Source organism: Akebia trifoliata, chromosome 15 (assembly GCF_017979445.1).
Source record: "Akebia trifoliata isolate Shusen 1 chromosome 15, ASM1797944v1, whole genome shotgun sequence".
In the NCBI taxonomy this organism is placed as follows: Eukaryota; Viridiplantae; Streptophyta; class Magnoliopsida; order Ranunculales; family Lardizabalaceae; genus Akebia; species Akebia trifoliata.
In genome coordinates, this window is record NC_141389.1 from 2,411,785 (window position 1) to 2,436,110 (window position 24,326).

The following is a 24,326-nucleotide window of genomic DNA, read 5'->3' on the forward strand; positions in this document are numbered from 1 at the left end:
CAATTTAGTAATTTTTCAATTTTCAGCACATGTTTTGGTAAATTGCCCACAAAATTAGGGGACAATAACAATAAGGACTCGTATTTTTGAAAATATGGATCAATGATTAATAAGTCACACATATGCATCAAGCACCAAATTTAGTAAATAACAAACTGCAAATAATGGTGATGCAAAAAAAGATTGAAAAATGAGATTCTAATAAACTCATAAATGATACAAGAATAAATGTACGGACAAGGGAATCCAACACATGCAAACTTTTTACACGTGTTTGTTCTACCAAATATGAGATAGATCAGAATTCCATTACCTAATTCTACAAAATCACAAACACAACATTTATTCGAAGTCGATCGGTTTTTCTTTCCAATTCAGGCAAGAACCAATCAAATGGAACTATAAAATTATTTTTATTATAACACTATGATAAAAAGAACATCTATGCCTTAAAACAGTCATGTTTTTGCCTTAAAGCAGATTATTTTTAATGTAAACTACTTAAGTTAGAAGCTTAAATACAAGCGAGTTTCCAGCTATCAGAGCAGGGGCAATTTTAGAGATAGCAAGGTTGACAAGATAGTTGAAGGGTGGGATTGCCAAGATAACCCCAAGTGGAATCTGCAATTAAATACAATCAAGTTATACAACCAATTCTAGAACTTTATAGGAAAAATAAATAAGTGAACACTTCCATGCAATTTTTGAATCTCATTACAGTTGCAAGATGGTTTTAATTGGATAGAACCTAAAAATAAGATGTTAAAGTGGTGCAAAAAGACCATACATAGGTAGAGGATATCCACTTTCCAATACTTATGCATTTCTTTACTTTTTTAATACATTCTGGTCACTAAGTAAAAATTGAAGGAGATAAGTAACTCCAGAAAATTCATTAGTTATTTTCTGGGTGTTTCAGTGTACTAGAACTGCCTAAGAAAACAGTAGCAGCTTATAACTTAGTATGCTATAAAGAAGATTACAAGTACTTGTGATAAGGTAAGTTACCAGTCCGCTTCCTGTAAGCCTACACAGCCTTGATGCATCATGGTAATGCTCTTCATCTATCGCATTCTGCCAATAAGTAGATATGTAAGATCATTATCCATAGTTTTTCTCTCATTTTTTGGTAAATATCATCCATAATTCATGCAAGCAAGCATTTGCTATTTACTCAACAAATGATCAGACCTTCAATTGACACATAATTTCAGATACAGTATATTTTGATGTTGACACATATTGCTGGTGGAACTCTATGCCAAAAGCTAAGTTGAACACTGAACAAACAATTATCGATGATAATTTGATTGGATTTTCACGATTTGATCAGGTTGTTCCGACAAAAAAATAATCTAAAACTTGAAAAAGAGATATTGAACTTACATATCAGGATATCCTAGGGATGTCAGTCGCCTCTCGCTCCTAAAACTTATTTTTATTTGATTGGTCAGTTGCGTTTCAGACTTGGAGACAACATAGATGAAATTCAAAGAAGTGTAGACAAGGAAACAGAGCAAAAACAACTTTGTCATGGGGGATTTCATCAAATCTTCGTCTACTTCAGAATCAATGCGAAACTAGTTGAAGTGATCGATTAATGGATGGAACAAGAACCCTAATTTGAAGAGTTTATTTATTAATTGTATCAATTAAGACCCTAAATTGCAGGGATTTATCTAGATCGAAACCTAGAGAGTTGAAATCTGATTTCGCCTGAGAGAGATCAAAACCAATATAGATCATACCTTGAAGAGTGAGAACACCCTAGCAGAAACTCAGCTTCCAATCTATGAGAGATCGAAACCCAAAGAGTTGAAATCCGATTTCTCCTGAGAGAGATCGAAGCACTTGAGAACTGAAATCCTATTGCATCTGAGAGAAAATCTTAAAGAAATCGACAGAAATTGAAACCTTAGAGAGTTCAACCGATTGCGTGAGAGAAATCAAAACCCTAGAGACTTTAAACCTGATTGCGACTGCGTCTGAGAGATATGGAAGTAAGGAGAAAGGTGAAATGAAGTAAAACCCTAGAACATGGAGTTAGAGAGAAGGTAATTCGTTATGGGTATGCGCGGGTGATCGTGGGTGTGGAATGCAAAACTACGGACGATCCGACCCAAACTCGAGTGAAATCTGTGTAGATTTATGGCAGCGTCTGTTTTTATCAGATGCTAAAAAATGATTACTTAACTCCATCGTTTTTTCCGCAAATTTGGAGTCGTTTTATACCTATTATGACGTAGTTATCCCAATTCATATGTAAAGAGAGCTGCTATTATCATGCCAACTTTTACTAATGCCACACCAATTCCTATGTAAATCACCAAAGAATTGCACATAAAAAGTTGGTGCGGCAATTAGTAACTCTCTATGTAAGTCACCAAAGAATTAGCACACATCTTAGGGTGGCGTTAGCAAAAGTTGGTGTGGCAATAGAAACTCTCTAAATCAATTATGCCCAGACATTTCTAATCTCATGAAAAGTTGACATAGAGTTGAACAATCTTGATTGCCCAATTAAACCGTTATTTTAGCCCAACTTTTTATGTGGTTCGTAATGTCGGATTAATTTTTGCGATTTTGATTCCTATGGTGAGGACAACTTGATGTATAGTGCAATTGTCCCCGATATTGAGCGTAAGAGTATACAATCGTAACATACATAATGAGACCATTCTCGTAATTTGCAAGATGGGTGTATAAGCTACGAGGAGTTTGCCGCAATGATGAAAGCGGGAACGGATTGGAGGAAAGCGTCAAGGCAATATTCACGAGAACAGTTCAATAGTCTCAGCTTGAAGTTAATGAAGGATGGATCTTTGCAAGTAAACCTATAGGGTTAGGGTTAGATGAAACATGAAAAAAAAAAAAAATAAATAAAAACGGAAAACTAATTGTGAAAAAAAATTACTTTATTTTTGTTGGTATTACAAAATTATTTCTTCTTCATTCTTTCATTTTTCTCATGTTTGAGACTATTAATTTAGTTTTTTTTTTTTTTTTTTTTTTTTTCTTCTAGAAAATTAGTAGGATTGGGTGAGGATGTCAAATGTGTGTCTGAATGTTTATATCTTTATTTGTTTTAAGAGAGAATGTAGAAGAAAGAGTGAGAGAGAATTAAAAGATTGGGGAGGTTTTGATTGTGATCGTAAATATTTCAATTTGGTTTACACCCCCTTTTGATCAAATATTTATCCTATTTTGTGTTTGTTGGATTACTTCCTCTCTATTTAAAAAACCATCAAATTTTGGTTTTAAAAAAGTTTTACTTTTGCTTAATTTAGTTAAATTTTCCTCTAAAAATAGCATAACCACTTCTAAAATTAGCTAAATCAACCCATAATGGACCATGTTCTTATATGAGTTTATAGTACAGTTTAATTCCGAAAAAGAAAAACTAAAATTACCGACTCGGACTCAGTGTGGCAATTTAGGAATTTTTCAATTTTCATCGCATGTTTTGGTAAATCGCCCACAAAATTAGGGACAATGACGATAAGGACTCGTGTTTTCGAAAATATGGACCATCTAGGACTCACTTTATAAAAATTTAGTGTAAGGACTTTCAAAGCAATTTTTTTAAAAATACCAAAATTACCCTCTCAATTGCTTATTTAAATATTTAAAAGTATTTTTACATACTTTATATTATGAAATTAAAAACTTACATTAATCAAGTTATACACGAAAAATCAATTAATGATGATCATGATCATCCTCAATCATTCCCAATATAAAATTAATATAATTTTATTTATTTTAAATTATTCATAAACATTTTATATATTTTAAAATATTCACTAATATTTTTTTTTTAAATATTAGAAAACTATTTTTAATTATTCATAAAATTTGTATATTTTTATTTGTGGGTTGACTAGTGAGTTTTTGAGTTGATTCACAGAGATTGAAGTGTTAAGACCTTACATTGGTCTACCTACACACCAAAAATCAAATTTAAAACATAGAGGTATCTCAAATATTCACCAAAAGGTGGACCTCTTAAACAATTCACAATTGTAATTTGTTGAAAGGGTAGTTCTGACATTTTTCTTAAAAATTGTTAAATTTTTTTTTTTTTTTTAGATTAATGTTTTATAGAACGAGTCTTAGATGGATCATATTCTATAAAAGGGGATTTATATATATATATATATATATATATATATATATATATATATATATATATATATAGAATAACGTTATTACGACCCCTATTACGACTCACATTGCGACTCACCGTTTGTCTTATATGGGCAAAAATGTTTGGAATGGGCTGATTTTTTATGAGGATGATCTCTGTGACAAGGGGATCATCCTGGAAAAAAATCATCCCATTCCAAAATTTCTAACCCCATCAAAATTGATTTACAAAAATTGGACGGTCTAAAATTTTTCAACTTGTAAACATGGGGCTAGAAGTTTCATAATGAGCTGATTTTTGGTAAGGATGATCTCCTCACCATAGAGATCATTCTCACAAAAAATCAGCCCATTCCAAACATTTTTGCCCATATAAGACAAAACGGTGTGTCGCAATGTGAGTCGCAATAGGGTTCGTAAGAACCCGACCCATATATATATATATATTCAAGAAACATACCTTAATAGTCAATGTCCCAAGTACCCCGAGCCCAGCCCTAGACCAAATATGATTGGGTCGGGGCTTGGTCTTGGGTATTTATATATATATATATATATATGGGTCCCTTTCAGCAACAAACATTTTGGCAAAACATTTTTCAAAACATGAGTTAGAGGTTTTGGAATGAGCTGATTTTTGGTGAGGATGATCTCTACGGTGAGGAGATCATCCTCATCAAAAATCAGCTCATTCCAAAACTTCTAGCCCCATGTTTACAGGTTGAAAAATCGTGGACCGTCCATTTTTTATAAACCATTTTTGATCGGTTAGAAGTTTTGGAATGGGCTGATTTTTGGTGATGATGATCTCCTCACCGTAGAGATCATTCTCACCAAAAATCAGCCCATTCCAAAACCTGCAACCCATATTTTGAAAAATGTTTTGCCAAAATGTTTGTCAAAATGTTTGTTGCTGAACATTTCCCTATATATATATATATATATATATATATATATATATATATATATTCAAGAAACAGACCTTAGTAGTCAATGTCCCAACTACCCCGAGCCCAGCCCTAGACCAAATATGATTGGGTCAGGGCTTTGTCTTGGGTTTTGTTGCTCATCCGAGCCCAACTCATTTCATGCTTCTTTACTGCAAGGCCATTTTGGATTATAAAGAAAAGATGTTAGTGTGGTGTTAGTAAAAGTTGCTGCGGCAATAAGGACTCCTCTCCTCTGTCTAGGAAAATATTAAGTCATTGAGAGATTGAGTTGAAAAAGGCAAGAAACCATCCCTTCTCCCTTTTTCAAGATTTTTCTTCTAGTTCCCCTTATTTTCAATAGAAATTTATTTTTTAAATAAGTGGGGCTAGCTGTGACCGTGTTGCTAAAGAGCGGTCAGTTGTGCTCGCAAGTCAACGGAAAAAAAATAAAAATAAAAACGTTGCATGTAGACAGTTAAATAAGGACTCTTCTCCTCTATGCAGCTTCCTTGGCTAAGTAAGGACTCCTCGGTTCAAAAGTGAAAATCACTGAAGAAATAAGGACTCCTCTCCTCTATGCAGCTTCCTTACCTAAAGAAAAGGTTAGTAAGTATAAATTAATACTTGCTCTTCATCATCCCATATGATTTTCTGAGAAATTTTCTTTATCTATCTTCAATCAGACATGGAAACTAAAGTACCTATTGGTTTCAGATTTGTTCCAACCGAGAAAGAACTGGTAGTCGATTATCTCCGTCCAAAAATCTTAAAATACCCGTTACCTTGTGATATTATCCCTGTAAAGAATATCTACGAACTCAACCCTGAGAAGCTCTCTGGTATGTTCTTATATTGATGGGTTTGTTAGTTAGTTATTATTGTTTTTAAACAAGTAAGTGATAAGAAGGAATTTTAAATAAAGAAAGAGAATAGGAGAAAGAGAAGATTGATTGATGAATAATAACAACATAAATTTAGTGAACTCATTCAGGCTATATATAGCCATACACTAGTAACAACAGGGAACAGGACATGCTAAAGAATAGGAAAAAGAATGGCATCCACTATGCCACTCATGCTTACTCAATAACTGACTCAACCACCCACTATGCCACTCAATAGCAGACTCAATAACTGACTCAACCACCTACTATGCCACTCAATAGCAGACTCAATAATAGAACTCAATAACAGACTCAACCACCCACTATGCCACTCAATAGCAGACTCAACCAACAATAACTAAAACAAATTAGACCAAGTCCTTGTAGTCTGGTGAGTGCGTAGCATGTATGTAAAGTGGCACATATCATTCCCCGCCGCTTAAGGATCCTTGTCCACAAGGATGAAATCAGGATATGACTTGGTGAAACGCCATTCATTCTCCCAAGTTGCGTCGTCTGCTGGTACACCGACCCATTTCACCAGGATTTCAGATTTTGGGCGGTATTTATCTTTGCGGATCACACGTCTATCTAAGACAACTTCGGGTTGTGGAAGGATAGTTGACGTATCTGAGATAGGGGGAAGTTGGGTAGACGTTGGAGTGACTGCTCCCAAATGCTTCATTAACAAACTGACATGAAACACATCATGAATTTGAGAACCAAGAGGCAAAGCCAATTTATAAGCCACCGGACCAATTTTCTCAATGACTTTGTATGGACCAAAGAAACGTGGGGCGAGTTTCATGGAGGCTCGAAAAGCCACAGAAGTTTGTCTATATGGCTGGAGTTTTACATACACATAATCTCCCACAAGGAATGAGGCCTCACGCCGGTGTTGGTCCGCCTGACATTTCATCCGATCCTGAGCCAATAGAAGGTTATGTCGCAGCTCACGTAGGATGGCATCTCGGTCACGTAGGTACTCATCCACTGCTTGGACGCGGGAAGTGCCTGGAACATAAGCCAGTAGGCTTGGAGGTGGAATACCATAGACAGCTTCGAAGGGTGTCATCTTGGTGGAGGAGTGAGTTGAAGTGTTGTAACTGAACTCAGCCCAGGGAATCCATTCGAGCCATTTCCGTGGTTGGTCACCTGCAAAACATCGTAAATATTGCTCCAAAGTTCGATTGACAACTTCAGTTTGACCGTCGGATTGGGGATGATAACTTGAGCTCATACACAACTTGGTTCCTTGCAGTTGGAACAATGTTCGCCAAAAAGAGCTAATAAACACCTTGTCCCGGTCGCTAACGATTGATGTCGGAATACCGTGCAGGCGAACCACGTTGGCAACAAATGCCTTAGCGACAATTACAGCGGTAAACGGGTGTTTCAAGGCTACAAAGTGAGCATATTTTGTCAATCGGTCGACGATTACCATGATAGCAGTATATCCATTAGAAGATGGTAACCCCTCAATAAAATCCATTGAGACATCAGTCCACATTTGAGTAGGGATGGGTAGCGGCTGAAGCAACCCCGCCGACTTCATACAATCGATTTTGAACCGTTGACAGACATCACATTGCTGCAAAAATTCCTTCACCATCTGGCGCATATTAGACCAAAAAAAACTTTGTTTGATACGGGAGTGGGTTTTATGAAACCCAAAGTGCCCACCTATTGGCGACGAATGGCAGTCAGCCATTATCTTCGGAATCAAGGGTGAGGTGGGGCTCAAATAAACTTTGTCTCTTTTGAACCATACTCCATCACGTTGGAGCAGCTTGTGGGCGGCTTGAGAGGGGTTTTGTAATAATTCTTCATAAAATGAGTCTTGTTGGACTTCCTTTTGAAGCATTGGCCACCAATCTGCACGTGGTTGAGAGATGGATAAAAATTGGAATTCAACTACACGTGATAAAGAGTCTGCACCTTGATTTTCAGGCCCACGCTTATACTCTATTTCGTAATCATAACCAAGTATTTTTGGCAGCCATCGTGTTTGTGCTGGTGTAGTAATTCGTTGCTCCAGTAGGTACTTGAGACTTTTTTGATCAGTGCGAACTGTAAATGGTTTCCCAAGCAAGTAAGGACGCCATTTCTTGATTGCCTTGACGATAGCCAACATTTCTTTCTCATAGGTGGACAATGCCAAGGCCAAACCTTTCAATGCTTCGCTAAAATACGCCACTGGTCGATTTTGTTGGGTAAGAATTGCACCGAGTCCGATTCCGCTGGCATCGCATTCAATCACAAATTGTTGAGTAAAATCGGGAAGGCGTAAAATTGGTGGTGATGTCAATGCCTCTTTTAATTGTTTGAAGGCCATCTCTGTTGCCTCATTCCATTGAAATCCTTCCTTGCTCAAGAGACGGGTTAGAGGAGCTGCTATACATCCGAAATGACGGATAAATTTTCGATAGTAGCCTGCTAAACCGAGGAACCCACGAACCCCTTTTGCTGATGTTGGTGTTGGCCACTCAATAACAGCTTGTATTTTGGTTGGATCAACCGATACCCCCTGCTCCGAAATTATGTGACCCAAGTAGTCGACCTGTGAAACGCCGAATCGACATTTCGACTCTTTTGCAAATAAACTATTAGTTGATAGGATCTGTAGAATAATTTGCAAATGTGTGAGATGGTCTTGCCATGATTTCGAATACACTAGAATGTCATAAAAAAAAACCAAAATAAATTTCCGAAGATAGGGACGGAAGAGATCGTTCATGAGACTTTGGAAAGTTGCTGGTGCGTTAGTGAGGCCAAATGGCATCACAATAAACTCGTAATGCCCTTCGTGTGTCCGGAATGCGGTTTTAGGAATGTCATCTTCTTGCACGCGGATTTGATGATATCCCGACCGTAAATCCAATTTGGAGTAAAATTTGGCGCCGTGGAGTTCATCTAATAGTTCATCGATAATAGGAATTGGATACTTATCTTTAACTGTGATGTCATTTAGAGCTCGGTAATCCACACAAAATCGCCAGGCTCCATCTGCCTTCTTTACTAACAGAACTGGAGACGAGAATGGGCTGTGGCTTGGCCGTATCAAACCAGATTGCAAAAGTTCTTTTACCATTTTCTCTATCTCGATTTTTTGGTAATAGGGGTATCTATATGGCCTCACACTTACTGGTCCCGCAGTTGGCTGCAATGGAATGCGATGGTCATGTGATCGTCTCGGAGGCAAGCGGGTAGGTGATTCAAATACTTGAGAGAATTTAGCTAAGAGTTGGCCCATTTCAGGTGGGTAGGAATTTGGTTGGTTGCTGATGTTGGTAGGAATTATTTGAAAAAATAACCCAGTGCCTTGTATTCCATTGAATTCTTTGTCGGTTAAGGCCTCGATGTCGGTTCGTCCCAATCCTTGGAAGGTGTGGGAAGTTCCTGCCACGTTGAAGTTCATGGTTAGCTGCTTGTAGTCACTCTCGATGGGTCCGAGAGTTGAAAGCCATTGCACTCCCAATACCAACTGACATGCTGCGACAGGAAGAATGTAGTAGTCGGCGGTGACGGAAAGTCCTTGAATGGTGAGGGTAAGCGCTCGACATTGTCCAACACATTCTATCTTCTCCCGATTAGCAACCATAACTTGGAATTTCTTATCATGGATTACTGGTAACCCGAACTTAGAGACAATAGCCTGATCAATGAAGTTGTGAGTGCTGCCACCGTCTATTAGCACCGTTACATTCTTGTTTTTCAACTTGCCAAAGACGCGTATGGTTTGTGGGTGTTCGGCACCAGCAATTGCATGGAAAGAAATTTCAGGTATAGCTTCATGATGTTCCGATTCTGGTTGAACGCCTTCGACATCCTCAATGCTCGGATGGGTTGAATCTTCGATCATGAATAATTGCGGTCGTTCGCAACGATGGCCTGGAATGAACTTCTCGTCGCAATAATAACATAACCCCTTCTCTCGACGTTCTCGTGCCTCTTGATTGGTAATTCGGCGGAAGGTTGCTGGTTGAGTATTAGAACTTTGGTTCATGCGCTGGGTTGGTGGAGGTCCTAACACACCAGCTATTGGGTTGGGTGAGGTCTTTGGTGTCAAGAAGGCTGGTTGGGAACGGAGTTGCTGGTTTGGTCTCCTTTGCAGTTGGTTGCGTTCTTCGATTAGTCGAGCCACTCCTATTGTATCTGCCAGGGTTCTAGGTTGTTTAATTTTTACGTCTATGCGAATGTCGTCTCGGAGTCCTGCAATAAAACAACCAATTAGAAAATTTTCGGGCAGGCCATCAACTCGGTGGTGTAGACACCCCATTTTTGCATCCGCCTGATTAATCAACTCGTCAACCCGATCGCAAGGATTCCCAATGATGGATGTGTATTCCGTTGCTTTATTTTGTTACCAGATTTGTTTCAGAAATCCAGATGAGGTATCTCAAATTGACAAAACCTTAGAAACCACGCTACGCTAGGAAAGTACGACCCCAGAAACATAGAAATCATCATCTTGCAGACCAAAAAGAAGCTTCACGATAAAAATCACTAAAAATTACCATATTACCAAAATACCCCTAACCTCAAAACAACCTTAGAGCCTACGTTACGCTTAGGAAAACCCATTCGAACACATAAAATGACAAATTGGAACCAAATAAATCATTTCACCAATTTTAACAGAATTTGACAAAATTACGAAAATGCCCCTCATAAAGTTCACAACCATTTCACACAAAAAACTTCATAAATGACACAAAATAATATTTCCATTGAATTCCTTACGAAAAATCGATTCTAAAACATCCTAGAACATTAAAAACCGACTTAAAATGTGAAAAGTCCTCTTCGGGGGTAAAACGGTAATTTCACAATTTTCATGATAAAAAATTCCGAAATTAATAAAAAAACATTAAATTATTAAATTTAAACATTAATGAAATTAATTTAAAATTTTGAACCTAAAAAATCGATTAATCGGACTCTCAAGCAAAATTGTTGAGGGTTCGTGGGATATTTCTTTAAGGACCCCTCCATTTGGGGGTCCAAAGAATTAAAGATATTTTAGAGGGGGGTTCTCCAAAAATTAAAAGTAAATCAAGCAAGACTAAGGTCAAGGTATTAAAGTCAATCAAGTGAGACTGAAGTCAAAATTAAAGTCAATTAAGCAAGACTAAAGTCAAGATATTAAAAGTCAATCAATTGAGACTAAAGTCAAAACATTAAAAGTCAATCAAATAAGACCAAAAGTCATAATAGAATTCTAATTAAATAATAACTCTATCTAATAAAGTTCTAACTTAAAAACAATTCTACCTAAAACAATTCTAATTAAAACACAATTCTACCTAAAACAAGTCAAATTAAAACACAACTCTAATTAAAAGATCTCTAATTAAACATTAACTCTATCCAAATCAACCCCTAAAAAAATCTATAAATAGAGGTGCTCACACCCTATTTTCGTATCAAATTATAAACCCTAAGAGAAGTAGGTCTAGAAGCTCCCCTAACCCCCCATAAACCCTAGTTTTGGAGCCTCAACTCCTTAGCTAACATCCCTCCTTCAATTTTAATTTAGAAAACACCCAAAAGCCTTCTAAAAACACCCTCAAATCCACAACGAAATTGAAGAGTTCAGATTCAAAAACAAGAAGATACCTTGCCTCGGAGATCCGAAGTCAAATTCGGAAGCAGAACGAAGTAAGGGAGCACGGTACAAAGAGTTCTTTTTGTCAGATCTGAGGGAATCAAGTCCTTGCCATCGGAAAGGTAAACCTTTTATTTTTATTTATTTTCTTATCTAGGTTTTAGCAATGTAATTTACTTGGGAATTTAGTAGAGACCGGCTTTGGCCGGGCGGGGTTGGTGCCTAACACCTTCTAACCCCGTAACTTGATCCCCGAATTCAGTTTTTTTGGTTTAGATTAGTTTTTATCCGTTTAGAGTCATTGATCGGTTCCTAGACCGTAATAACTAGGTGGCGACTCCCAAACCTCAAGGGTCAAAAGCGGATCCGCGCACCCCGCGGATATAGGGCGCTTTCAGGTGGGAAAGCTTTTCAAAAGCTTCTTGATAGGCTGCTACGGTTGTGGTTTGTTTAAGACGAGTTAGAGCTTCTGACGGGTCCTCGTAGTCGGTTGGACCAAATCGAAGTTGTACAGCCTTGGTGAACTCATCCCATGTGAGTGGTCCGCGAAATTTCGTCAACCACCTATGCCATTGTAGGGCGATGCCTTCTAAATGGAAGGAGGCCAACTGAACTTGTTGGTCTAATGCAATGTTCTTGAACTCAAAGTATTGTTCTGCTTTGTAAATCCATCCAGTTGGGTCGTCTCCATTAAACTTTGGGAAGGACAACTTGAGGTGTTGATGAGGGTGGTCATTGATAGTGTTAGAACGAGAAGTATGTGAGTGTGAGGATTCATCACGTGCAAATGGGTTGGTTTCGAGAGGGCTATTATTTTGGCTACGGGAGGCTCGAAGAGCTTGAAGCTCGGTTAACACTGCTTGTAAGGCTGCGTTCACCTGATCGAAACTGCTCTCGTGTTGTGCCAAGATTTGGTTGACATCGTTGCGAAATTCTGCATTTGTTTTACCGCGAGTGTCCATGACCGAACCTGCTCTGATACCACTGATAAGAAGGAATTTTAAATAAAGAAAGAGAATAGGAGAAAGAGAAGATTGATTGATGAATAATAACAACATAAATTTAGTGAACTCATTCAGGCTATATATAGCCATACACTAGTAACAACAGGGAACAGGACATGCTAAAGAATAGGAAAAAGAATGGCATCCACTATGCCACTCATGCTTACTCAATAATTGACTCAACCACCCACTATGCCACTCAATAGCAGACTCAATAACTGGCTCAACCACCTACTATGCCACTCAATAGCAGACTCAATAATAGAACTCAATAACAGACTCAACCACCCACTATGCCACTCAATAGCAGACTCAACCAACAATAACTAAAACAAATTAGACCAAGTCCTTGTAGTCTGGTGAGTGCGTAGCATGTATGTAAAGTGGCACATATCAGTAAGTGTGTTAACTATTATAATATTTTACAATTCTGACTCTGCCCGCCCGTAGATCTCTTTTAAGATATTTTAAAATGTCGCAACTTGTCTCTCTCTGGGTGTATTTTAAAAAGAGTCTGTTTAATTAATTGAATTAGATTCGGAGATTGGAGTTTACTTCTTCACTTTGATGAAGAAAAAGTATCCAAATGGGAGTTATTCAAATCGTGTTGTGGCTGATGGGTGCCGTTGGATCAGAAAGAGAAAATGTATTTATATCTACAATGACAAAGAGAAAGTTGGGAAGAAGAATTCGTTGAAGTTCATGAAAGCTAAAAATGAAACCGACTGGTGGATGGATGAATACGAACTAATTGACAAGAATAAGGTAATTATTAACCATTGCTCTCTCTATATTCTTTTTTATTCATCTGAGTAGGTAAAATTATTTTATATTATATTATATAGCACACAAAATCTTAATTGCTTCTTTCATTCTTAATTTTGTTTTTATATTTTAATTTTAGGAAGGGCAGTTGGAGGACTGGGTGATATGTATGATTCGGAAGAGCAAATCTAAATCAGAAAAACGTACTCCAGCAATTAATGGAGATATCCCTGTCGTCAAGGATGAAGGCCAGGGACCAACCTTCTCTCTTCCCCAGTACAGTTCCCTAAAGTTCGATGGTGTTTTGCCGATGGATGAAGGCTCGGGCAGCTCCGGAAATGCCGTCCTCCGAGGACCACTCATCCCTCCTCCCATGTACAATTACCCAGAGTTCAATAATGTTTTGCCAAATTATGATTATAATTTTTACGAAAACTTCAGCGACAATCCGTTGGTTGATTGGCAAAGGATGGGCGTCTATGGCAACTCCGAAGACAACTGGACTCGTTTCTGCCCCGACCTATCCACAAGTGATTGATAATTGTCAACCAATGGCATCAATTAATAAGCCAGTCCTTTGTCTCTATCATTATTAGCCGATTCCTGTGATTGGTTCGATGGGTTTAGTTGGTCATAGGATTAATGTCAATATCATCCTCACATGTAGGACGTAAGTGTTGAGTTTTGTCGTTCCCCATTTGTTTATTATGTCGGCATAATGCCCGTAGCTTTGTTGGTCAAAGACACGATTCTGTCCATTTTAGGTCTCATCTTTTGTTGGTCTAAAGTGCATAAGGAATTTAGGGGCCTATTTTTTGAGGATTTGTTGTACAAGTGGGATGGGTTGTGTCAGTTTGTACGTGAATAGTTCTCTTTTGTAAGGCCTTCTCCGGTTGGTCAACTCGACCGACTTGGTTTTTTTTATGAATACAATACTATTTATCAAAAAAAATAAATTGTTTTAAGAGAGATTGCAGAAGAAAGAGTCGAGAGAATTAAATGATTGGGGAGGTTTTGATTGTGATTGTAATTGTAAATATTTCAATTTGGTTTACACCCCCTTTTGATCAAAAGATTTATCTTACTTTGTGTTTGTTAGATTAGTTCCTCTCTATTTAAAAAACCAACAAATTTTAGTTTTAAAAAAGTTTTACTTCTGTTGAATTTAGCTAAATTTTCCTCTAAAAATAGCATAACCACTTCTAAAATTAGCTAAATCAACCCATAATGGACCATGTTCCTATATGAGTTTATAGTACAGTTTAATCCGAAAACGAAAACTAAAATTACAGACTCGGACTCAGTGTGGCAATTTAGTAATTTTTCAATTTTCAGTGCATGTTTTGGTAAATTGCCCACAAAATTAGGGACAATAACAATAAGGACTCGTGTTTTTGAAAATATTGATCATCTAGGACTCACTTTATAAAAATTTAGTCTAAGAACGTTCGAAGCAATTTTTTTAAAATACCAAAATTGCCCTTTCAATTGCTTATTTAAATATTTAAAAGTATTTTTACATACTTTATATTATGAAATTAAAAACTTACATTTATCGACTTATACACGAAAAATCAATTAATGATGATCATGGTCATCATCAATCATCCCTGTCGACAATAAAATTCCACGGATCTACCGCGAGATTCGTGAAATTAAGATCGCAAATGATTTTATTGATTTTTGATGAAAAGGAGATACAAATCTCAGTGTTTCCTCTGATTGGCAGTCAAGTACAAAATAGTGATGATGACGTATGTAGCTTTTCTTCTCTCCGAGCTTCGCGCTTTATCAGTTGAGAAGGATACTTTGACGTTGTCTTTACTTTGTGCTTGATCTTCTTTAAAGGCTTTTGTAAATCTTTTTTTCTCCGTGCTTCGCGTTTTATAGGTTGAGAATGTTTTCTTGACTTCCGGAGAAGGGCTTTATGCTTGATCTTCTCTTTAGTCGGAGTCCGGATCTCTGCAGAACCTTGCTTTGTCTCTAGAGGATGACTTGAGATCTTTTTCTTCTCTAGAGAGAGAGCTTCTGTCTTCTGAGAGAAAGTGATCCAGATCCCCTCACAATGAAAAAGGCTATTGTATTTATAGACTTAAGGTAATTTAGCTTTCCAATTATACCCCAACTTAAAGAGGTTTAATTGATTTGTTTAAAGGGCTAAATTTGTCCAAATCCAATTTTAAGGATTCTATGGATCATTATTGGGCCAAACTCATTTACTTAGGTTTGAGGCCCAATATTTAATATGTGGATCACTTGATTTTTATTTAGATCATGGGCCTTATCTGCGAAAGCCCAAAATCCAGGCTTGTAAGAGGCACGTTCCCATTTAATGAACTCAATTTGGATTTGAGACCCATTATAAAATTAGGGATTTTTATTTATAAAATTTGTAAAGGCCTCCTCAAAATTTTGGTGCCTACAAATGCCCCCTCAAGGATGCATCATCGAATGCGAGGTTGAGGATGAGGTATCCTTGATTATGTCGGCTAACACGTGAAAGCTTCGAGTTTAGAAGGATTTGCCACGTGTTTTTGGAACCTTGTAGTAAGACGTTTTTCACTAAAGGATGGGTGATCCTTACGAACAATTTAACCCACATGAAGATGCATAACCCTAGTATACTTAGCTTTCTCATTGTTGAGATACATGAGATTAAATCCATATATTTGGTACATGCATGTACCCGAAGGTAGTATCAATACTTCATTCAGAGCACTTAGAAATAATTGTTGGGCTGCTTGACTATGAACCCCTCTTAGTTTCAATATCAAAGATTTTGGACGAGTATTTACTATGATGATCTTGTTGATGAAGATCAAATTAAAATTGATCGTGACGCAAGATAACCATTGGTCATGATATTTATCATTTAAACTCCATCCAATGCAAACCAATGTGGCCCATGTATTGGCTTTCAAAGCCCACACCTTGAAGACTACTTCATCGGATAATTTCAATTAAGCTCACAAAAACAAACTAACGTGGCCCATGTATTAGCCTTTGAAGTCCACAAGTTCAAGACTACATTTTTCTTTCTTCCTTCCTCATGGGCTATACCATAACAGAAAAGTTAATCCCATCAACGATTTCTTTGAGCCCAATTATTTGGCCCTCAACGTTGGGTGTGTCATATGTGTGAGCTCAACAACTTTAGTAAGATTTGACTCTTACTAAGTTAGTAAGATTTGAATCTTGCAAAGACAACTTCTCTTGGTTTCACTCCAGTATCGGAACAGTCACGCACATACTAGCCCAATGGGCTTTTACACCTCATTGCTGTTATGCTTTGTTGTTATTAGGCCCAATAGCCATATATCAAGAATTGTTTTCAGGCCTTAAAACAATTACATTGGTCTTGGGCTTGGCTGTAGTAAAAATAGCCATATATCAAGAATTTTTTCTACATGAAATTGATTTTCTAATAATAAAAAATAAGATAAGAAAAATCAAGTTCTTGATCTGTTCGTTTCTGAACTAAAAACTCCATTTTCATCAATTTTGAGAGATCAGTCAAGAAGAAAATTGATGGAATCATGAAATGAAACGTAACGACAAATGTTAAGTGGATTCGGATTTCGAAAAGTCAGTCAACTTTTTCAATTATGAGAAGGATTTATAAATTATAATTAAAAATACTTTCTTTCACCGAAATTCTAGGTTTAGATGTCGAACGCCTTTTTGCGATTCAACAGTAAATACTCTGTGTCATTTCAGCATTTTCCTGGAGGAAAAACATTGAAAAAATAAGGACTCCTCTCCTCTATGCGGCTTCCTTTCAAAAGTGAAAAACATTGAAGAAATAAGGACTCCTCTCCTCTTATGCGGCTTCCTTTCAAAAGTGAAAAATTAGCTAAAGTTAATTCAATAGAAATTTGACTTTTAAAAAACTGAAATTTCTTCTCAAACATTCCCCCTAAGTTGAAATTTCATGCTTTTCTTTTGTTTATGATCATTTCAACATTTCCCCTAAGTTGAAATTTCTTCTCAAACATACATTGAACGATTATTTAATTGCAATAAATGCTTTTAAACTCTTTTTCATTCAAAAACTGTTTGAATATCATATATGAATAATTATAATCTGACTCCCCCTATGACATACTTTCCTTCTACTTTCTTGATGTGGAATACTCATAGAATCATAATTTTTCTTGGGATACACAATTGTGCATCCCCTTTAATATGTGTAGTAGTGTATCCTTAAAAAAAATAACAAAACTATGATTCTATGCACATGCCATGTCAAGAGAGTTGAGGGGGAATCAGAAAACAAGACTCATCATATATTTAGAAATGTGTCCTCTTTTGAAGTTTTATAATACATGTGAAATAAGCAAAATTGTAATTGTGGAGAATAACGTAATCTTTTCCATAAATTCTTCATTATTCATTAATAAGAGGTCGATGTATTTAATAAAATTTTAGTGGTTACTAGTTATTTATGGAACTGTCTATTTCCTATACTTCTATGTTACTTTTAATATCTATAGATAGATATCAAAAGGCAAGTCTCCCTTGGTGGTTGACAAACACACATTACCAAAATGACTGAGGCACGATTTCTAGACTTTTGGGGTGGAAAATTGACAAAATGGTTGTCGAATATGGATGACATCTAACTGGATGTCCAGGACCAGACAAGCCACTAAAACTGACTCTTTGGGGTGGAGAATTTTTATATGAGCCTAATCATAATTGTAAATAATTACTAAAATTACTAGGGGTGTCAATGGATAGCCGAAATCCGAATTCGAATTCGAAAAATCGGATATTATCCGAAATTTTCGGATTTCGGATTCGGATTCGGATGTCATTTAAATATTCGAATGCGTTTCGGATACGAATTCGGATATCGCGATATCCGATTCAATAATATCCGCTCCGATATAATATATATACCATGTATTTATGTTTTACAACAAAAGTTTTACATATGTATATATGGTGATGCATATTCGTGTTATACAACGAAATGTTTTCTTTTAAACTTCATCTTCTCTAACCAGACGAGACAAACCACAGGGACGGATTCGGAACCGGAACGATGAATTTCGATCGAACTCCGCAACACTGTCTTCTCCGGCCGACGATCATCAGGTACCACTCTCTCTCTCTCTCTCTCTCTCTCTCTCTCTCTCTCTCTCTCCAATCTGATTCGAACCAGTCATGATTTTTTAGGATAAAATCTGAGGGTTTCGAGTTTCGACCGTGCAAACTCCGACACATCTTCTCCGGCCGACGAGATTACAGGTACATATTCACTCACTCTCTCTCTCTCCGAACCAGTCGGAGTGATTTTTCGGGGGTTTCGATTGTGCGAACTCCGACAGATCGAAGACGATGGTATTTTGCAGGTTTTTTTTTTGAATCGGATATTATCAGATATCCGATATGTTTTTCGGATTCGAATTCTAATGTTTATTAGGGATATCCGATCAGATTCGAATTCGAATTCGAATAGTATTTTTTTTTCGGATTCGAATTCGGATATAGTAGTATCCGATCGGATACATATCCGTTGACAGGTCTAAAAATTACTAATGAGTATTATAATGTTGCCATTATAGTTTGAGTCAAACCTTTATAATTTTCGAGGAATGTGTTCTTAATCTTTAATTAGGATACGATAAATAATTTAAGAAATTAGAATGTAAGGTCCTGTTCGGCACCCAATCATTTACCCAACAATTTGTCCAACCATTTTTGTCTTACATGGGTTAGAAGTTTTGGAATGGGCTGATTTTTGGTGAGGATGATCTCTATGGTGAGGAGATCACCTCAGCAAAAATCAGTCTATTCCAAAACTTCTAACTCCATGTTTATAGGTTGAAAAATCGTGGATCGTCCATTTTTTATAAAGTATTGTGATGGGGTTAGAAATTTTAGAATGGACTGATTTTTTACGAGAGATCATCCTCACCAAAAATTATAAAATTTCTAACTCATGTAAGACAAAAATGATTGGGCAAATGATTGGGTGCTGAACATTTCTCTATAATATAATATGTAAATTTTGAGGTCATAATACTATTTTTTTTATTATTTATAATTATGGTTGATTTCTTTTTCAGGCTGATGTTGATGGGTAGTACTCAGTGCTGTCTTTTTCAGACGTATGGTAAAAAACAAAATTTTAAAAACATTGAAATGAGGACTCCTCTGCCCTACGCGGCTTTCAAAAGTGAAAAACATTGAAACGAGGACTCCTGTCCCCTACGCGGCTTTCAAAAGTGAAAAACATTGAAGAAATGAGGACTCCTCTCCCCTATGCGGCTTCCTTAGCTAGATTATAAATTAATACTCGAATTTGTTCTTCATCATCCCAATTGAATATCCGATTTTCTGAGAAATTTTCTTTTCTTTATCTATCTTCAATCAGACATGACAAGTCAACAACCTACTGGTTTCAGATTTCTTCCAACCGAGAAAGAACTGGTAGTCGATTATCTCCGTCCAAAAATCTTTAAATGTCTGTTACCTTGTGATGATATTATCCCTGTAAAGAATATCTACCAACTCAACCCTGAGCAACTCTCTGGTATGTTCTTATATTGATGGGTTTGTGTTTTTAAACAAGTAAGTGTGTTAACTATTATAATATTTTACAATTCTAACTCTGCCCGCCCTTAGATCTCTTTTAAGATATTTAAAAATGTCCCAACTTCTCTCTCTCTCTCTGGGTGTATTTTAAAAAGAGTCTGTTTAATTAATTGAATTAGATTCGGAGATTGGAGTTTACTTCTTCACTTTGAGAAAGAAAAAGTATCCAAATGGGAGTTATTCAGATCGTGTTGTGGCTGGTGGGAACTGGAGCAGTACCAGAAGTAATTATATCTGCAATGACAAAGAGAAAGTTGGGAAGAAGAATTTGTTGAAGTACATGAAAGGAAAAAATGAAACCCAGTGGTTGATGGATGAATACGAACTAATTGACAAGAATAAGGTAATTATTAACCATTGCTCTCTCTATATTCTGTTTTATTCATCTGCGTAGGTAAAATTATTTATATATTAGAGAAATTTATCAAAACGGTAGAATTTTCATAATAAATTACCAAAATGGTAAACTGTAGCAATTAATTTCAAAAACGGTAATTTTACTGTTTTCGGCATTAATATTTTTTACCAAAACAGTAAAATGTAAAAAAAAATTTTACCAAAAATACCCTTTTTTGTTTTACATATGTATTAACCATTTTAACCTTAAAAATAAATTAAAATCCAATGAAATCTGTCTCTTCTTTTTAATCTTCCCAGCACTAAATAGAAATATGAAAGAGAGGAGGATTTTTTTTCGTAATTTTAGTTAAAAAAATAAAAAAGTGTATTTTCGGTAAAAAAAATTTAAATTTAACTGTTTTTACCATTTTGGTAAAAAATATTAATTCCAAAAACGGTAAAATTACCATTTTCGGAATTAATTGCTACAGTTTACCATTTTGGTAAATAGTCAAAATGTGATGCATGTTTTGGTAAATTTGCCTTTATATTATATATATTATATAAAACACAAAATCTTAATTGCTTCTTTCATTCTTAATTTTATTTTTTTATTTTAATTTTAGGAAGGGCAGTTGGAGGAGGACTGGGTGATATGTAAGATTCACAAGAGCAAATCTAAATCAAAAAAACATACTTCATCAACTAAAGGAGAGATCCCAGTTGAGTTGCAGGGGATCCAAGTCGATGAAGGCCCGAACATTTCCCAAGAGCTCAATAATGTTTTGCCCGACACCCTTCTTGAAGCATCCCTCTTTCCTCCCCTGGACAATTCCCAACAAGTGAATAATTCCCATCACTAGATTATACTTAATCAAAAAAAAAATTTACCAAAACATGCACCACATTTCGATTATTTACCAAAACGATAAACTATAGCAATTAATTATGAAAACGGTAATTTTACCGTTTTCAATATTAATATTTTTTACCAAAATGATAAAAACAGTAAAATGTAAATATTTTTACCGAAAATACCCTTTTTTATTTTTTGACTAAAATGACGAAAAAATCCTCTCCTCTTTCACATTTCCATTTAGGGTTGGGAAGGTTAAAAAGAAGAGAAAGATTTAGTTGGATTTTAATTTATTTCTAAGGTTAAAATGGTAAATACATATGTAAAACAAAAAATGATATTTTCGGGTAAAAAAAATTTACATTTGACTGTTTTAACCGTTTTGGTAAAAAATATTAATTTCAAAAACGGTAAAATTACCATTTTCAAAATTAATTACTATAATTTACCGTTTTGGTAATTAATTATAAAACCTTACTGTTTTGGTAAATTTCTCTATTATAATTGTCCCAAAATCTACACGGCTATGACAACTCCCCCTGTTGTTTGATTTGCAGTTTATGAAGACATGTATGGATGAAGACCTGGGCAGCTCCAGAAATGATGTCGACTGCGAACTCTACCTGGGACCAACCAGCTTTCATTCCTATTACAATTCCCAAGAGCTCAGTGATGTTTTGCCAGAAAACATCAGCAGCGACCACTATGTGAAAAAGGCCCATATTTGGCGGACCCTACCGTCAAATATTCTCTTGTAGAATTTTTTTTTTGACGGCCCTGGACTATCAAATTGTTGGAGAATGGACTTAAAAAAACAGAACCTGATTGCAAGTGTTCATATCCAACATTACTATCTCAATTTGCTTTCTTTTGAGCTTTCCTCTCATTCTTTATAAAACTTTCACAACTTGTACACTCCTTTAATTTGGGACAATATTCAACCTTTGTTGGTGAACAAACCATCTCAATCGATTTTTTCTTAATGTACAGCATATTAGTACTAGAAAAATAAAATCTTCGTAACATTTCAAATATGAAAGAAAAATCACTCGATAAACTACACAACATAATAAGAAATCCATGTATCCTTCTCAACATAACCAAAATTGTTCCTAGCAGCCATCTCTCTCTCTCTCTCTGTCTCTCTAGATGGGGCAGGGTGGGACATCAAGGGTAGTTCCTGCTTGAATTTGGCCCCATCCTATAAGTCGCCCTCAACCCGTCAGCTGAGGGCAACCTTCTCCCCTTTGCTAGTCAGTACACAGAGATCATACCAGACACATGCAATGCTACCCATGGGAAATTAAAAGCCTGGACCTCAAAATTTTCCATGTTAGACATCTCCTTACTCTTTGTCTTTGCCATTCATCCCACCTACTTGACCTTGTGCAAGTCAACTACATGGTTTTGTGTCTCCACCTATACCTGTTTTCTATAGTTCACTCATTCCTAGGTTGCTTTGGTTCGATGGGATTGGCACCTCGAAGTATGAATCTTCCTCTCCATAAAAAAAATATATTATTAGAAAAAATAATATTCAAGTTGAAGATCAGTTAGACTAAGAGAGAGAACCTAATTATATAGCACAAAAGAAACCATAGAGAGAAAATTAACAATAAATATATACATGACACAGAAGCCACAACAAAATAGAAAGGGAGCAAAACAAAAAAAAAAATTGTTTTTACTATCCAGTTTAGTATATCTGAAGGAAGATTCGAGGAAACAGTAGGACTACTCTCTCCCTCCTCTCTTCCATACCCCTGCAACAACTTGAACCTCATCGCTCACCACCCTACACGTCGTCATTTACAGTGAATTTATCAGGGATGCAAAAGATTGGAATTATGTCACATGAAAATTGTATGACAAATTAAGATGGACATTTGTGGAAGAAAAAGGAAACGTAGATAATTAGAAATACACACCTCTTTCCCGAGACACGGGATTCGAACAATATCACTGTGAGCACGACTTTGATGTTATTAGTCTCAACTGCAAACTTATTGAAGCTTCGGAGAGCATGTCGACGGGTGCCTCAAGATTCAGCAGCATCATGAGGTGTAATGGTTAGATGCTTAATGATTGTATAGTTTATAAATTTTAATCAGATTTTCCTGCAACAATAATACTATAACATTCATTACTTTTGAATGTGCCAAGTACAATAATCATCATCACCCTAAACACAACATATATAAGAGTATTTTTATCTCAGATCTCACTACTGCAATCCACTTCTTTTTCATCTTTCTCTTGCTCTTGTTAGAAATTAGAACCTTCAACTTCCGCATTCCCTCTAATTGAGGTTGTAATCGGCTTTCATTACATGTGAAAGAGCAATCTCAATCAACATTCCCATAGTTTATCATCTATTGGGTCTATTCCTATATTTTATATTTTCAAGAATGCATTCATTTCTAGTTGTTCCACTCATCCATCCCATAGTTTATCATCTATTGGGTCTACTCCTATCATGTTTCTTTAAGAATCATGATAATCTGACTGACCCACATGGCATACTCAATCAACACCCCTGATGTGACAGGCTTGACACGTCTTAGTGTCATCTTATAAAGTTTTCTTTTGATTTGATCGGGACGGGATGCATTGGTTACACGTCACTTGAAAAGAACCTCCACTTTAACCGTCAAACTCTAGTTCCATGGACAACATCCTCCAATCTTTCCATCCTTCTGGATAATTGAACTCTGGTAATGAAAATGATCATTTTGGGAATTTCCTGGCCATTACTTTTAATTAATGGTGTCATTACTAAGACTATCAATACAACAACAACAACAAAAACACATGGTTTATAAAAACAGAATCAGGATTCAGATTGTCCAGCACTAATCCTGACTCAAATCAACTGTTCCATAAGATCCCAAACCAATCTTGAGCGATTCCAAAGGCTGTATCAAGACCGAGTCACATAAAAATTACTTTAAGTTGGAATTGAGTCATATCTATAATCAAGTTAAAATTCTAGTTTAACTAAATAAGTGTGAGACAGGCAGGTCAAACCGAGTTAAAAAAAGTTTAGCCAAATTCGACTCACCAAAGGACAACTTGACATGAGATCCACCAATCCCTTAAAGCATGCTCGAAACTCAAATTTAAAGCAGTTGCAAAGAGTCAAAAACTATTCATTTTGTACCAAAATCTTAGTGATTATAATTTCTCTATTTG

The 24,326-nt window shown here is 36.2% G+C and overlaps 3 protein-coding genes and 1 long non-coding RNA gene across 15 annotated transcripts in view; 2 read left to right on the plus strand and 2 right to left on the minus strand.

Moving 5' to 3' along the window:
* Positions 1–504: 504 nt before the first annotated feature.
* LOC147383883 (uncharacterized) lies at positions 505–2,014 on the minus strand. Its single transcript, XR_015172757.1, has 3 exons — positions 1,192–2,014; positions 1,009–1,074; positions 505–621 (listed from the first exon to the last, which is right to left on the minus strand). It is a non-coding gene; the product is annotated as an uncharacterized LOC147383883 (long non-coding RNA).
* An 11,124-nt stretch (positions 2,015–13,138) lies between these two features.
* On the plus strand, positions 13,139–13,874 carry LOC147383884 (NAC domain-containing protein 72-like). Its single transcript, XM_086426219.1, has 2 exons — positions 13,139–13,336; positions 13,476–13,874. Exons 1-2 carry the CDS (start codon positions 13,139–13,141, stop codon positions 13,872–13,874), a joined length of 597 nt encoding a protein of 198 aa, XP_086282345.1.
* A 5,647-nt stretch (positions 13,875–19,521) lies between these two features.
* LOC147383885 (NAC transcription factor 29-like) lies at positions 19,522–22,033 on the plus strand. Its single transcript, XM_086425915.1, has 4 exons — positions 19,522–19,877; positions 20,059–20,282; positions 20,905–21,120; positions 21,692–22,033. The coding sequence occupies exons 1-4, from the start codon at positions 19,721–19,723 to the stop codon at positions 21,890–21,892; spliced, it is 798 nt and encodes a 265-aa protein (XP_086282041.1). The 5' UTR covers positions 19,522–19,720; the 3' UTR covers positions 21,893–22,033.
* A 660-nt stretch (positions 22,034–22,693) lies between these two features.
* The window catches only part of LOC147383886 (uncharacterized), a 29,302-nt gene continuing 27,669 nt past the window's right edge, over positions 22,694–24,326 (minus strand). For 11 of the 12 annotated variants that reach the window (XR_015172752.1, XR_015172754.1, XR_015172753.1 and 8 more), the window contains 2 exons: positions 23,063–23,251; positions 22,694–22,929 (listed from right to left, as the gene is read on the minus strand). The gene's annotated coding sequence lies outside the window, so the exon portion shown is untranslated. Of the gene's footprint in view, positions 22,930–23,062; positions 23,266–24,326 lie in introns of all 12 variants that reach the window. The other variant, XM_086425920.1, reaches the window with a different exon arrangement.